Here is a 12,531-nt window from a genome sequence, read left to right as displayed (position 1 = left end):
TAGGGTGGGGCGTTTCCTGCTGCTGTGCTACATGCTGTTGCTCTCTGCTCCCTTTCCTGGAGGTATGTTTGTCTGATAAGACTTCAGAAGGCTTGGGGCCAGGAGAACACCTTCACAGCCCCAGCCAGCTCACAGGGGAGCTGCTTTGGTGAGCTGGCTGGGGCTGATGGGAATTGTCACCCAAAAATCTGGAGGGCACCAGGGTGACAAAGGGGGCCTAGGAGAGTAGCTGGCAGGGGAACTCCACAGCTAGGACTCGAAGGAGTAGGAGATCCTTGTTGAGAAATGAGGAGGGGCTGGGATGCTTCTCTGAGTCAGTGAAGAGCTCATTTCCATTTTCTGAAGTCCTGGCTTACCTGGAGCCAGGGCCAGTGCATCCTGGAGGTGGACGGAGGCAGCTGCCTTGGGCAATGGAATCTCAAAAGGGCAGAGCCCCTGCAGGCACCACCCACCCCTACCGCCACAACCAGAGAAGTTAGGAGAAGCGGCAGCAGCTTCCGGCAACACCTTGCGGAGCTCATGTGACATTCCATCTCACCATTTCTGCATTGCAGGGGGTTGGACTAGATGACCTTTGAGGTCCCTTCCAACTCTTACCATTCTATGATCCTGTGATTCTACCACTGCCACCACTTTTCCTCACTTCTCCTGTGGTTGGGAGGGCAGCAAGCAAGGCTTTGGTGATGGCAGGGGGGGGTGAGACAGCACCTTCCCCTTTCGCCTCAGGTGGCAAAATGGGACAGAAGAAAGAAGAAAAGGCTCCCATTTCTCTCCTTACGCTGCTCATGGCAAACCCTCTGGAATCCTGCATCCTTCTACTGAGGCGTCTGTTGTTCTGAAACAGTATTCAGGTGTGCCTGTTCCTGGGTCTCTCCTGGTCCCACCTCTTCCTCCAAGTTCTGCGGAATTATTTTGGTGATGGAAGACTGGTTTGTCCTGTCCTCCTGGGATATAAAAAGCTTGAGGTATTTTTCCTCTTCCCAGGACGGACTGGCTGCATTGCTTTTCTCTCTCTCTCTAGTCTGGATACAGAGCCAGCCATGCGTCATTTGGAAGGGGACTCGGAGGTCTACAAGATGATGCAAGAAAATCGTGAAACCAGGGCTCTGCCACGGCAATCCAGCACTTTTCGCTTGCTCCAAGTAGCTCTGGAGTTGGATGAAAAAGGTGAGGGTAGAGGTGGCTGGGAAGGAAAGCAGGAAAATTGTGTTTCTTTGGACTTGGGAGTAGCAGACAAAATGCAGTCACCCCCATAAAATGTGGTGTGAAATACTTCCTAATGCTTCTGGTTTGGTCTGTATTCTGTTTGCTTGAAACTTATATATATATATCTGGGGAGCAGGTGAGTGCTGAGGTTGTGTGTGAGTCCATGAGAATACTTTTGTAGTTGAAGGCAAAGATCAAGAGACATGTGGCCCAAGTCTTCTGTATAGGACTGCAACTTTGAATTAGGAGGAGGAGGAGTTTGGATTTGATATCCCGCTTTATCACTACCCAAAGGAGTCTCAAAGCAGCTAACATTCTCCTTTCCCTTCCTCCCCCACAACAGACACCCTGTGAGGTGGGTGGGGCTGAGAGACTTCAGAGAAGTGTGACTAGCCCAAGGTCACCCAGCAGCTGCATGTGGAGGAATTAGCAGGTTAATCAACTACCGGTAAAAACTAGAAACCTAGGAAGCTGAGTAATATTATTGGTCCACCTAGCTGTAGCATTATCTATAATGACTGGAAGTGGCTTTCCAGGATCTCAAACAGAGGTTTCTTCCAGCCTGACCTGAGATTGAACCTGGGACCTTTTGCCCACAACTTGTTGATGGCAAACTTCCGTCTGTGAATTAACTGTTGCTTGTGATAGTCTGTTTTGGTGCTGTTATGAAGGGAAATAAAAAAAAATTAAATATGCATTTTCCTTCTAACCATTAGTAGATATCTATGGCTTTATTAGCTAGCTAGCTAGCTTTAATACTTTTTAAAAGGCAATTAATACTGAGGTGTTTGTGGTAATAATTAACCTTTTGCTTCATTAGATTAAGTCTGCAATCCTATACACAGGATTGTAGGTTCATGAAACACACTAGGGCTCCCCTCTGAGTAGATGCACATAGGGGTTGCACATTATTTATAATCTGTTGACAGCCTGCTTCTGAATCCTGATGTGCCCTCTTGGTTGCTTTGGCAGAGGGCTCCGTGACTCACCTTCCCAGCTCACTGTCTCCCAGCACACAGAAGCAGCCAGTCAGCAGTTCCATGGCAGGAAGCGCCCAGAAGCTGCATGTGTGTGAAAAGTGTGGCAGCAGCATCACGTGAGTGTTTCTCTCCCTTGGATGGGATGCAGCTGTGGAAAGGGGTGCATGGTGGTGTTCTGGAGGGATAAGAGATCTAGACACAGGTTAAAAATGCTATAAATAAGTCAGAACTTAAATCGTTACAACAAAAAGGGGAAAACGCCTATGTAAAAATCCATATAAACTCCTTTCTGCTCTCTGGCACCACCTGGTGTTGGCTGTTTATAACGCATTCAAAACGTATTATTGTGATGAATGTAGCTGAATCCGAAGAGAGCTTTGCCACTCTACACCAGGCATCCCCAGATGTTTTGGACTACAATTCCCATCTTCCCCGACCACTGGTCCTTTAAGCTAGGGATCCATGGGAGTTGTAGGCCAAAACATCTGGAGGGCTGCAGTTTGGGGATGCCTGCTCTACACTTTCATGGTATTATAACCACAGTAGGGTTAAACCACAGAGCCTAGGGCTTGCCAAGCAGAAGGTCGGCGGTTTGAATCCCCACGACAGGGTGAGCTCCCATTGCTCGGTCCCAGCTCCTGCCAACCTAGCAGTTCGAAAGCATGTCAAAGTGCAAGTAGATAAATAGGTACTGCTCCAGTGGGAAGGTAAACGGCGTTACCATGCACTGCTCTGGTTCGCCAGAAGCGGCTTTGTCATGCTGGCCACATGACCTGGAAGCTGTATGCCGGCTTCCTTGGCCAATAACTCAAGATGAGCGCCGCAACCCCAGAGTTGGTCACGATTGGACCTAATTTTACCTTTTTTAGGGGACCAGTTATGCATTGCCATGTGCTGGGCAGAGACCAGAACTGCAATTTGGAGCATGTGAAAGTTCACTGTGGCCATTTGAAATGAACTTGGTGGCTGAAGAGTAGGGAAATTGCCAAAAAGGCATGGGGTTACTTATGTGTACACTGTTATGGCATTGATGATGAGGAAATATTTTACCTGCCATTCACCATATGGTCCCAGGGTAGATTATAGCAATATAAAAATACAATACTGAAAGTGGTTAACTCATTTTACAATCAGAAGATTATAATCAGAAGAATAGAGTGGATCCTAAAATATATGTATTGGGTGTCTAAGACCAGGGTAAAGAGGAGTGTCTTCAGCATACAGTGGGAGCTATGCAATGTTGAAGCAAAACACATCTCTGTGGAGAGGAAATTCCACAATTTAGGCTCTGCCACAGATAAAGCACTCTTCTGGGATTTTTTTGTTTACTGCAACGGAAATGCCATAGAATTTTTTCAGTAACAAAAATATGTGCCATTAAGTCTGTGATGGTGGGCAAATACGGGTTCTACTACCTTTATTTTTCATTATTGATTATATTTGTATCCCAGTCTCCCTCTAAGTTCAGGGAAGCACATTCCCACATTTTCTCCTTGAAACAACCACCTGAGACAGTTAGACAGAGAGAGTGGCAGGTCCCATGTTGTTGAATACGTTTTTGTGGCTGAACCAGACCCAAAGCAAACACTCCATCCATTGCGCTAAGGATGCCAAATGGTTCGGGTTGTAATACAGGTAAATAATAAAGCAAATCCTAAAGACAATTAAAGAGCAGGCAAAAACATATCACATCTATTAAAAATTCAATAATGAGGCCCTCCTTGAAATGGCACCACTTGTGGCTCTTAATTGCAGTGGCAGATACATATTTGCACACCACAAAAAAAAGGTGTGCAATAAATATGTTCCAATTTAACCCTGACTGGACTCAGGATTTTACCAGGTAGAGCCTGGTTGGTGGCAGTGGGAAATAAAGTGGTGGCCCAGGGATCAATAGACATACGGCCCCCGAGGCTGTTTTATGCGGTCCCCGGGGACGCCCGCCGCCCGCTCTTACCGGCGCGGCTGCCGACTTCCAACCCAGAAAAGCAACGGAAATAGTTTGTGCGCACATTTCCGGTGTACTTCTGAGTCGGAGGAGGCTTCTGCACATGCGCACAAGCTATTTCCAGCGCTTTCCAGGTTGGGAGTATGCCAGAAATAGCGTATGCGCATGGGCGCACACAGCCGCGCGCTCCCGCGCCCCACAGACGTGCTCCCCCACCCTCCAGCCCACCATGCAATCGGCACGGCGGGCATCCAGCCCAAAGACGGTTAAGTTTGGGGACCCCTGACCAAGAGGCTGCTGTAGAGGTGGCATGAGGGGGCTGCCGGGGTGGGGGTGTAAATCTGGCCTCAAATGAGTGTATCACAGATGGCACTGTGTAAGATAATCTCTATTGTCATTGTCCCCTTGCGGGAACAACAAAATTACTCCTGTGTACCTAAGGCAAGGAAATGGAAAGCTTCTACTGATTCCATGAGCAGGGTAAGGCGGCTGGAGGCTCCCTGGAATGAACACTTAGTTCTGAGAGAGATTTTGCCCTGGTCATTTGTTTAAAGGGGAAGGAGGCTGAAAGAAGATAATAAATGATGATTTGTAGGCAGCAGTCTTTTGTTTGACAGTTGGGGGAGACTCTTGCATAGAATAACACATGCAAAAGTATCTCTGTGGCTTGTGTGTGTCTATATGTAAATTGTGTTGTGGCTAATATGACAAAAGTAACTAAATCTACTGGGTTGTGTCCCATGCCAGCCCTATGCAGAGTAGACCCATTGAAATTAAGACATACCTAGCTTAGATCCATTAATTTTGAGTAGGATGTAGTTGGACAGAACCCATGCTCCTGGTACTGCCCCATGCTCTCAATACTTTCTCCACAACCCTGAGGGCTAGGAACTTTGCTCTAAACATGCTAACATTGAATTTTAACGGGGCACCAGATTTCAGAGTGCCAGTCATATCTGTCCTCCCCTCTGAGTCATGTTTTACTATCTCCTACAGGACCCAGGCAGTGAGAATCCAGGAGAGCCGCTACCGCCACCCCTCCTGCTACATCTGCGCCGACTGTGGCCTCAACCTGAAGATGCGGGGCCACTTCTGGGTTGGCGAAGAGATGTACTGTGAGAAGCATGCCCGCCAGCGCCACCAGGGGGCAGCAGGGGGCAGCCCAGTCACAGCCGTCTACTCGCAGTCCTAAACTGTGCCATTGGCATGCAGGGGAATGAGCAAGAAGGAAACTGGTGTTGCCCCCACCCTGGAGGCTTCCTCCCAACATCTAATCTGTGTGACTTCCAGAGGCCTCCCTGGATGGTCTATTTCGATTGGCTATCAGACCTTTCGCTTTATGCAGAATCCCAGCCACTCAGGATTCTGCCTGCTGAGACAGACAGGGAAGAGGAAGCCAGGAGGGCTCAGAGATCTAGGGAAATGGCATTGTCAGCTTCTGGCCTATTCCTTAGAAAGGCAAGCTTGGTCACATTTGGCACTAAGCATCTTCCGGAGGAATGTTTTGCAGGAATAGCTGAAATTTCCTCTCTGCCAAGCTGTGCCTGCAGAGGGTCTGTTTGGGGCACCCCATGGAACGCAGTGGTGCTGCCCCTGCCCCTCCCTGCCCCATGGGGAGTGGAACCCAAACCCAAGTGGCTCTTGCCGCTTGCAGGGTAACTAAAGCCATGTTATTCCCTTCTGTGCCTCTAGCGCCTTTTTCTCGCCACGGCTGCCAACTTTCCTGTGTCAATGTAGAGATGGAAGAGGAAAGGAAAATTAGGGGTGTCACTGAAGCACTAGGTACTGGGGTGGCATGGATGCAGCTTTGAATACCGACTCTCTGTAAAGCTTCTATAAAATATTCAGCCAGATCTCTATATGAAATATAATATATATGTTGTATGTATGTATGTATGTATGTATGTATGTATGTATGTATGTATGTATGTATGTTGTACTTGCTTGTGCCTGCATGAAGGGGATTGGAGAAAGGAGCCTATTCATGTTAAGGTTTTATAAGAGCTTGTCACCCTCCCCTCAGCAGTTGCACACAGGACAGGAGTCTCTTACAGTGGTACCTCCGCTTACGAACTTAATTAGTGTTGGAGGTCCGTTCTTAACCCGAAACCGTTCTTAACCTGAGGCGTGCTTTTGCTAGTGGGGCCTCCTGCTGCTGCTGCGCTGCCGGCGCACGACTTCCGCTCACATCCCAGGGCAAAGTTCGCTACCAGGAGCATCTACGTCCGTGTTAGCGGAGCTCATTACCCGAAGCGGTTGTAAGGAGGACGATACGTAACCCGAGGTTCCACTGTATTTCGGGAGGGGGAAAGGGCAGCCTATGGGGAATCCCTCATCATACGAAATGCCATACGCAGTGAACAGAGGCTGTAGGAGGTGGCATTTGAATTGTTCTCCCAGCTATTTCTGAGCAGGGAGGGAGTATGCCACTGACTGAAGTCTTAGTTTATTGTCATGAGCTAAAGGCATTGCTGTTAAGTGACTGGCAACACAGAGGCACAACAAAACCTGGATTGACTACAGATTGCCTGGCACATTCCTGCGCTCAACAAGCAAAGACCACACAACCAATCTTCCTTTTGATGACTAGCAAAGCAAAAGGTGTAATAGTATTAGGTATGGCAAGTTGCATCTTGTAGGCAGTGTGTCATAGCAGGGAAGCTCCATCAGCCTCAAAAACACAACATGTAAATGAAATACGTGTACATAGCCTAAGGGTTTTTCTGTATGATCCTAACATCCTAAGTGTTGCCTTGCTGAATCATACAAAGGATCCATCTAATTCCATGTTCCGATTCCAACAGCCATTCTTCCAACATCTTGCTGAACCTTCTTCTTAAATGTGGTGCAGGTAGTCGGCCAACCACTAGGGTAGTGAACCAAAGGTAGCCCCCCCCCCCAGTCACTTAGAGATCTCTAGTTTCTGGCTAAAGAGTATGCAGGAGATGGTACTTGCACATAAGCAAATGTTAAGAACTTTAGTATCTGCTAAAGGTTTGAAGAGAAGCAGAGACACAAGGGCCAGTTGAAGCTGTCTCCTTGTAACCTGTTTAGAGTAGGACCACCCATTCTGCCCCCTTCTCTCTCTGCCTGTGTGTTTTGTCTCCAAGATGCTGGGCTGTTCAGCCTGGTTAACAGTACATGCCGTGTTCAGACTGCACTGGGGGTTCAAATAAGTTCACATCCTTCCCATGTTGTACGCTATCGCAATCTCCCTTCTCATATGTGGGCTCACTGGTTACGTATTTGTGCCCAGGCCATGTGGTCTAGGTATAGACACTTAGGAAAGCAGAGCTTAGACTGCCTGTGGGGGTAGAAAAACCTTTATGCTAGAACTTGAGAGGATCTTATAATAAGGCAAAGGACTCAGATTTCCAAAAGCTATAGAAACCCTATTCATGTTAGAATATGCTCTGTAACATACCTGAACAAAATAGGCTTGGGTGTTCTTCAAGTTCTGTTCTTTTAGCATATCAGTAAGTGACATGAATAGTAAAGAAAATAAAAGAAAATAAAGAGTCAGCTATTATAAAAAGTTATTTCCTCTTTCTAGTCAATTATACCCCAGTCCGCCATCTCCTCTCTCCCTAAGAGGCAGATGGCCACTAACTCACTCTCAGCTCAACCTAAAATGCTGAGCTTCAACTCTGCCCCTTCTCCTTATCACAAAGCTTTTCTCCTTCAAGGTCACACCTAGATCTTCCCAAAGAGGGAGTCAAACATCAGTCAGCCTCTATAGCTTGCTACTATGCCAGTTTCACAAAAAGCTTGCTTGCTTTCCTGGCCATATGGTGGCCCAGCTCCCTTCTGCATGGTGTGACAGAATGAAAGATGACTCGATTAGCCATTTTATCTCAGGCTTGTGATGGGGATACAAGACCTGCCATTTCCTGTGGTTACCAATGTAAGGAAAGGTGTCACTGCGCAGTAGCCATTCTTATACTTTCATGTGCAGGAGCTCAAAATCCTCCTATTGCAGGGATCTACAGCCTTCCCTGGTCATCTTGTCCCATTTTCTGAAAGCTCTTCCACGGGGCAATGTTATGTTACACCTCATGTAATTATGGCAAATCCATGGTTGCATTAAAGTTTGAAGATGGTTCTCTTCACTGGATACTCTAGGGGTGGCCAAGGTGAGCCTTGAGGCTGCATCTTCTATATATATATATATATATATATATATATATATATATATATATATATATATATATATATATATATAAAATAACTTTATTGACATAATGATTTACATGAAATATACATAAAAAATGACACCTACACATACTTACATATAAATAAACAAAATATTAAACGAACACTGACAAATAACAGATAATAACAAAATCATCACCGATATAACCAAATACGAAATCATATTTATCTTCAAATTAAATTAAATTAAACACAAAACACATATAAATTTCTCATTCATACAAAGAAAAAACACATAAGACAGAGAAACTGGGGAAAAAATTAACGACACTTCTACATTCATCCTCTTCCCCCCTCCCCCCTAAAACGATGACTTCCAGCCAACTCTTTGCTCTGGTCTATTTTCAATCTTGTATCTATTTGTATATGCTTTCTTTATTTTCTATTTGTTCATTTTTGTTTTATGCCTTTTATACATCCGCTAGGAGATTGGTTTTTTCAATTTGATTTTTTTGATATTGTTTAAACATACTCCAACTTTTCTTTAACTTTTCTTTTATACCTTTAACCCTTCCCGCTCTAAACGTTAAATTTTGATAGCTTATCCATTTTTTGACCCATTCCTCCCTTTTTGGCACTATTTCGCTCTTCCAATTTCTTGCAATCAGCATTCTTCCAGCTACTGTCGCGTGCATCATTAGTGTTCTATCTTTTACCTTTATTTCATCATTTAATAACCCTAATAAGAATGTCTCCGGTTCTTTTTTGAAAGAATATTTTAAAATTTTCTTCAATTCATTGTAGATGTCACCCCAATATTTTTTAATTCTTTTACAATTCCACCAAATGTGCATATAGGTTCCCCGATCTTCCTGGCATCTCCAACATGTATCATTTGACCCTTTATACATTTTCGCTATTTTTGTGGGTGTCATATACCATCTGTGCTGCATTTTTTGAAAGTTTTCTTTCAAATCGTAATTTGTTACATACTTTAAATCCCTTCTCCATAAATTTTCCCATCTTTCAATTGTAATTGTTTTTCCGAGATCTTGCGCCCATTTTATCATTGTTTCTTTTGTCACTTCATCTTTTGTCTCCCATTCCAATATTAATTCATACATGTTTTTTATATATTTTCCCTTCCCCTCCAACAAGATTTTTTCCAAATTTTGACATTTCTTTCTCAAACCCAATTCTATTATCTAATTGAAATCTTTGTCTGATTTGAAAGTACTGTAGCCAAACACTGCACAGATTTTTAATTTTTTTCATATTCCTTTAACTTCTACTTTCCACTGGATTCTTCTACTATCTCTCTAAAGTTGGCCACCTTATTCCCATATTTACTCTTCTTACCGCTATTATCTCAAATGGTGACACCCACCACGGTGTTTTTGGCTCTAATATTCTTTGATATTTTTTCCAAATTTTATATAGAGATTTCCTTATTATGTTATTCATAAAGATGTTATGTTTTTCCTTTTTTTAAAAAAATGATATTTATTCATTTTACACATTAAAAGAAATAACACAAAATACAAATTCAGCATACAAAAAAAGAAAAAGAAAAAGATCCCCCTACCCCCCCAAAAAAGGAAAAAAGGAAAATATAACAATAAAAAGAAAAAAAATCAATCTAATAATCTTATATCATTCTCATAACATTGAGACTTCCCCGGTTTCCCCCTCTTTGATTCCCTAATTTACTTCCTCGTAGAGCAGTTTTCACCTTATACCAGATAATTTTTACTTAACATTTCCTCATTCCTTATCACCATTAAATTATATCTATAAACTCAATTTTTAAATACTCATATTCTAATATATCTCCCCAACTTATGGTTTTTACCAACAATGAAACTGCATTTTAATACTTCATTCTCCCCCTCCTTCCCCTGGACCCAGATTCCCTAGATACCTCAGCAAATTCCATATTTCATACCAGTGTCTGACATTTCCAATCAGACCAGCCTAAATTTACATGATTAAACATTTTATCCCACTCCCACCCTTTCCAAAAACTTCCAGCAATATTTTTTAAAGCCACTCTGCTGTTTCCCAACACCCCCCTTCTTCCTTCCCCTCAACCCAGAGCCTTCCCTGCACACCCTCTCTCACTGGGTGTGCAGAGACCCCCCCTGGTTCTCCGTTGGAGAGTTCTTTTTTTAAGTCCAAAACTTGTCCCACATCTCCCACTTGTGGGGCTTTTTGACAGTCTTCTTCCCTCTCTTCTTTGCAATTTTGAAGTTCTTCTAAATTATCGTTAATGTCTGTCATTTTTATTTCTTCCTCCGTGTTGTCTGCGCAGGTCAGTTCTCTTCCAGAATCCTTGTCCATATCTCCCTTCGTGTCTTCAAGTCTGTTGTTAATTTGTCGCACTTGTTCATTGTTCTTCACCAGCTGTCCCTTGATGTATAAAAGTTCCAAATAGATCTTTTGGTACTGTAAGTCCTGTACTGATGTTGAGACTGCCATCGTCCTTGCTCTCAAATCCCGTGGGAAAGCAGCAGATAATAAAACCAGATGTGACAGGTGTCAAATTCCCAGATGGAATCCATTTTAAGTCCAGTCCTGGCTATTTCGTGAATCCAAATATCAATAACATAGTCTTTTCTTAATAATAGCAAAATATCAATCCATTCACTGCTCTCTCCAGGGACCTAGTTCCAGTCTCCTGGAGGGTTTTAAGAGTCTGATTCTTGGTAAATTAATTACTTCCTCTCTCTTCCCCTGCTGGGGATCAGGTTACTGCTTCACATAACAATCAAAGTGGGAGACCGACTTCCGTTTTTATAGTCACCCACCGTGTCCAATTTTTTTTTAAAAAAAATATTGCCAATCAAGCTTTTTTACTCACGCTGAGTTTTGTTTTTTCCTGATCGTTGCTTTTTACGGAAGGAATCCACCGCTCTCTGTGTGAAGACTCGGGACGTCGCTTCTGGAGGTAATGCTGGTGCCCAAAATGGCTCCCGCGACTGCGCCTCCGCTGACTCTCGGGGACTCTGCTGAGCTCCCCGGGCAGCGGAGGAGTCGCGTCAGGAGCTCTGCAGGGCAAATTTGGCCCCCGGGAAGCTCAACCCGGGGTTCTATGGGGATCCGCGTGCCCCCGTGGTATTCCTCCCCTCCGCGAATGCCAGAAGCCCCGCAGCTCGGGGCTTCTGCGTCCTCACAACAGCGCGATAGACCGGAAGTCAAGATGTTATGTTTTTCCATTTTTTCTTTCATCATGTAGAGATGCCACCCGAAACCTAGTCCTGCTCCTTCCAAATCCAAAATCCAATCTTTCTTGAGCTCCATCCAATCTTTAATCCAAACTAAACCTGCCGCATCGTGGTAAAGTTCTAAATTTGGTAAGCCAAAGCCTCCTCTTTCCCTCGTGTCTTCCAATATTTTATATTTTATTCTCGGTTTTTTCCCTTTCCATATAAATTTTGTTATTTATTTTCGCCATTCACTAAAGCACTTTTCTCCCCCCAAAACTGGTATATTTTGAAATAGGTACATTAGTTTTGGTAATATATTCATCTTTATCACTGAGATTCTTCCTAATAGTGACAGCTTTAATTTAGTCCACATTTCCATTTTTTGCTTAATTTCTTTCCAAATTTTTTCATAATTTTCTTGATATGAATCTATATTTTTAGCTGTCATTTGTATCCCTAAATATTTTTTTTTTTTTCTTTATCTCTATACCTGTTAATTCCTGTAATTTGATTTTTCATTTTTTTCCAAATTTTTTACCAATATTCCACTTTTTCCACAATTTATTCTGAAACCTGCCAATTCTCCAAATTGATTTATCTTTTTTATCACCTTTGGTATGCTTTTTACTGGATCCTCAGTTGTTACAATTATATTGTCTGCAAATGCCCGCACTTTGTACATATTTTTCCCTACCTTGACCCCTTCAATTTCTCTATCCTCCCTGATGCTTTTCAATAGTGGTTCCAAAACAATTATAAATAATAGAGGTGACAAAGGACATCCTTGTCTGGTTCCCTTATAAATTTTTATCTCATCTGATAATTTTCCATTTATTACTATTTTTGTGTTTTGATTCTGATAAATAATCCCAATTGCTTTTGTTATTTTCTCTCCCAATTCCAATTCACCTAACACCTTTTCTAGAAAGCACCATGACACATTGTCAAATGCCTTCTCGGCATCCACTGACATAATAGCTGCACTTTTTCCTCTATCATTTTCCAGATATTCCAAAATGTGAATTATATTTCTTATGTT

At 43.3% G+C, this 12,531-nt stretch overlaps 1 protein-coding gene across 2 annotated transcripts in view; it reads left to right on the top strand.

Annotated features, from left to right (window-relative positions):
- PDLIM2 (PDZ and LIM domain 2) overlaps positions 1-8,303 on the top strand; it is a 64,081-nt gene extending 55,778 nt beyond the window's left edge. For both annotated transcript variants that reach the window (XM_035139380.2, XM_035139381.2), the window contains exons 8-10: positions 1,022-1,167; positions 2,179-2,302; positions 5,131-8,303. In XM_035139380.2, the coding sequence (XP_034995271.2) occupies positions 1,022-1,167; positions 2,179-2,302; positions 5,131-5,326 (466 nt within the window). In that variant the 3' untranslated portion in view covers positions 5,327-8,303. The remainder of the gene's footprint in view (positions 1-1,021; positions 1,168-2,178; positions 2,303-5,130) is intronic.
- The last annotated feature ends 4,228 nt before the right edge of the window (positions 8,304-12,531 follow it).

This window comes from Zootoca vivipara, chromosome 15 (genome assembly GCF_963506605.1).
Source record: "Zootoca vivipara chromosome 15, rZooViv1.1, whole genome shotgun sequence".
NCBI lineage: Eukaryota > Metazoa > Chordata > Lepidosauria > Squamata > Lacertidae > Zootoca > Zootoca vivipara.
The sequence above is the reverse complement of the archived record's forward strand: the minus strand, read 5'-3'. Positions and strand labels throughout refer to the sequence as shown.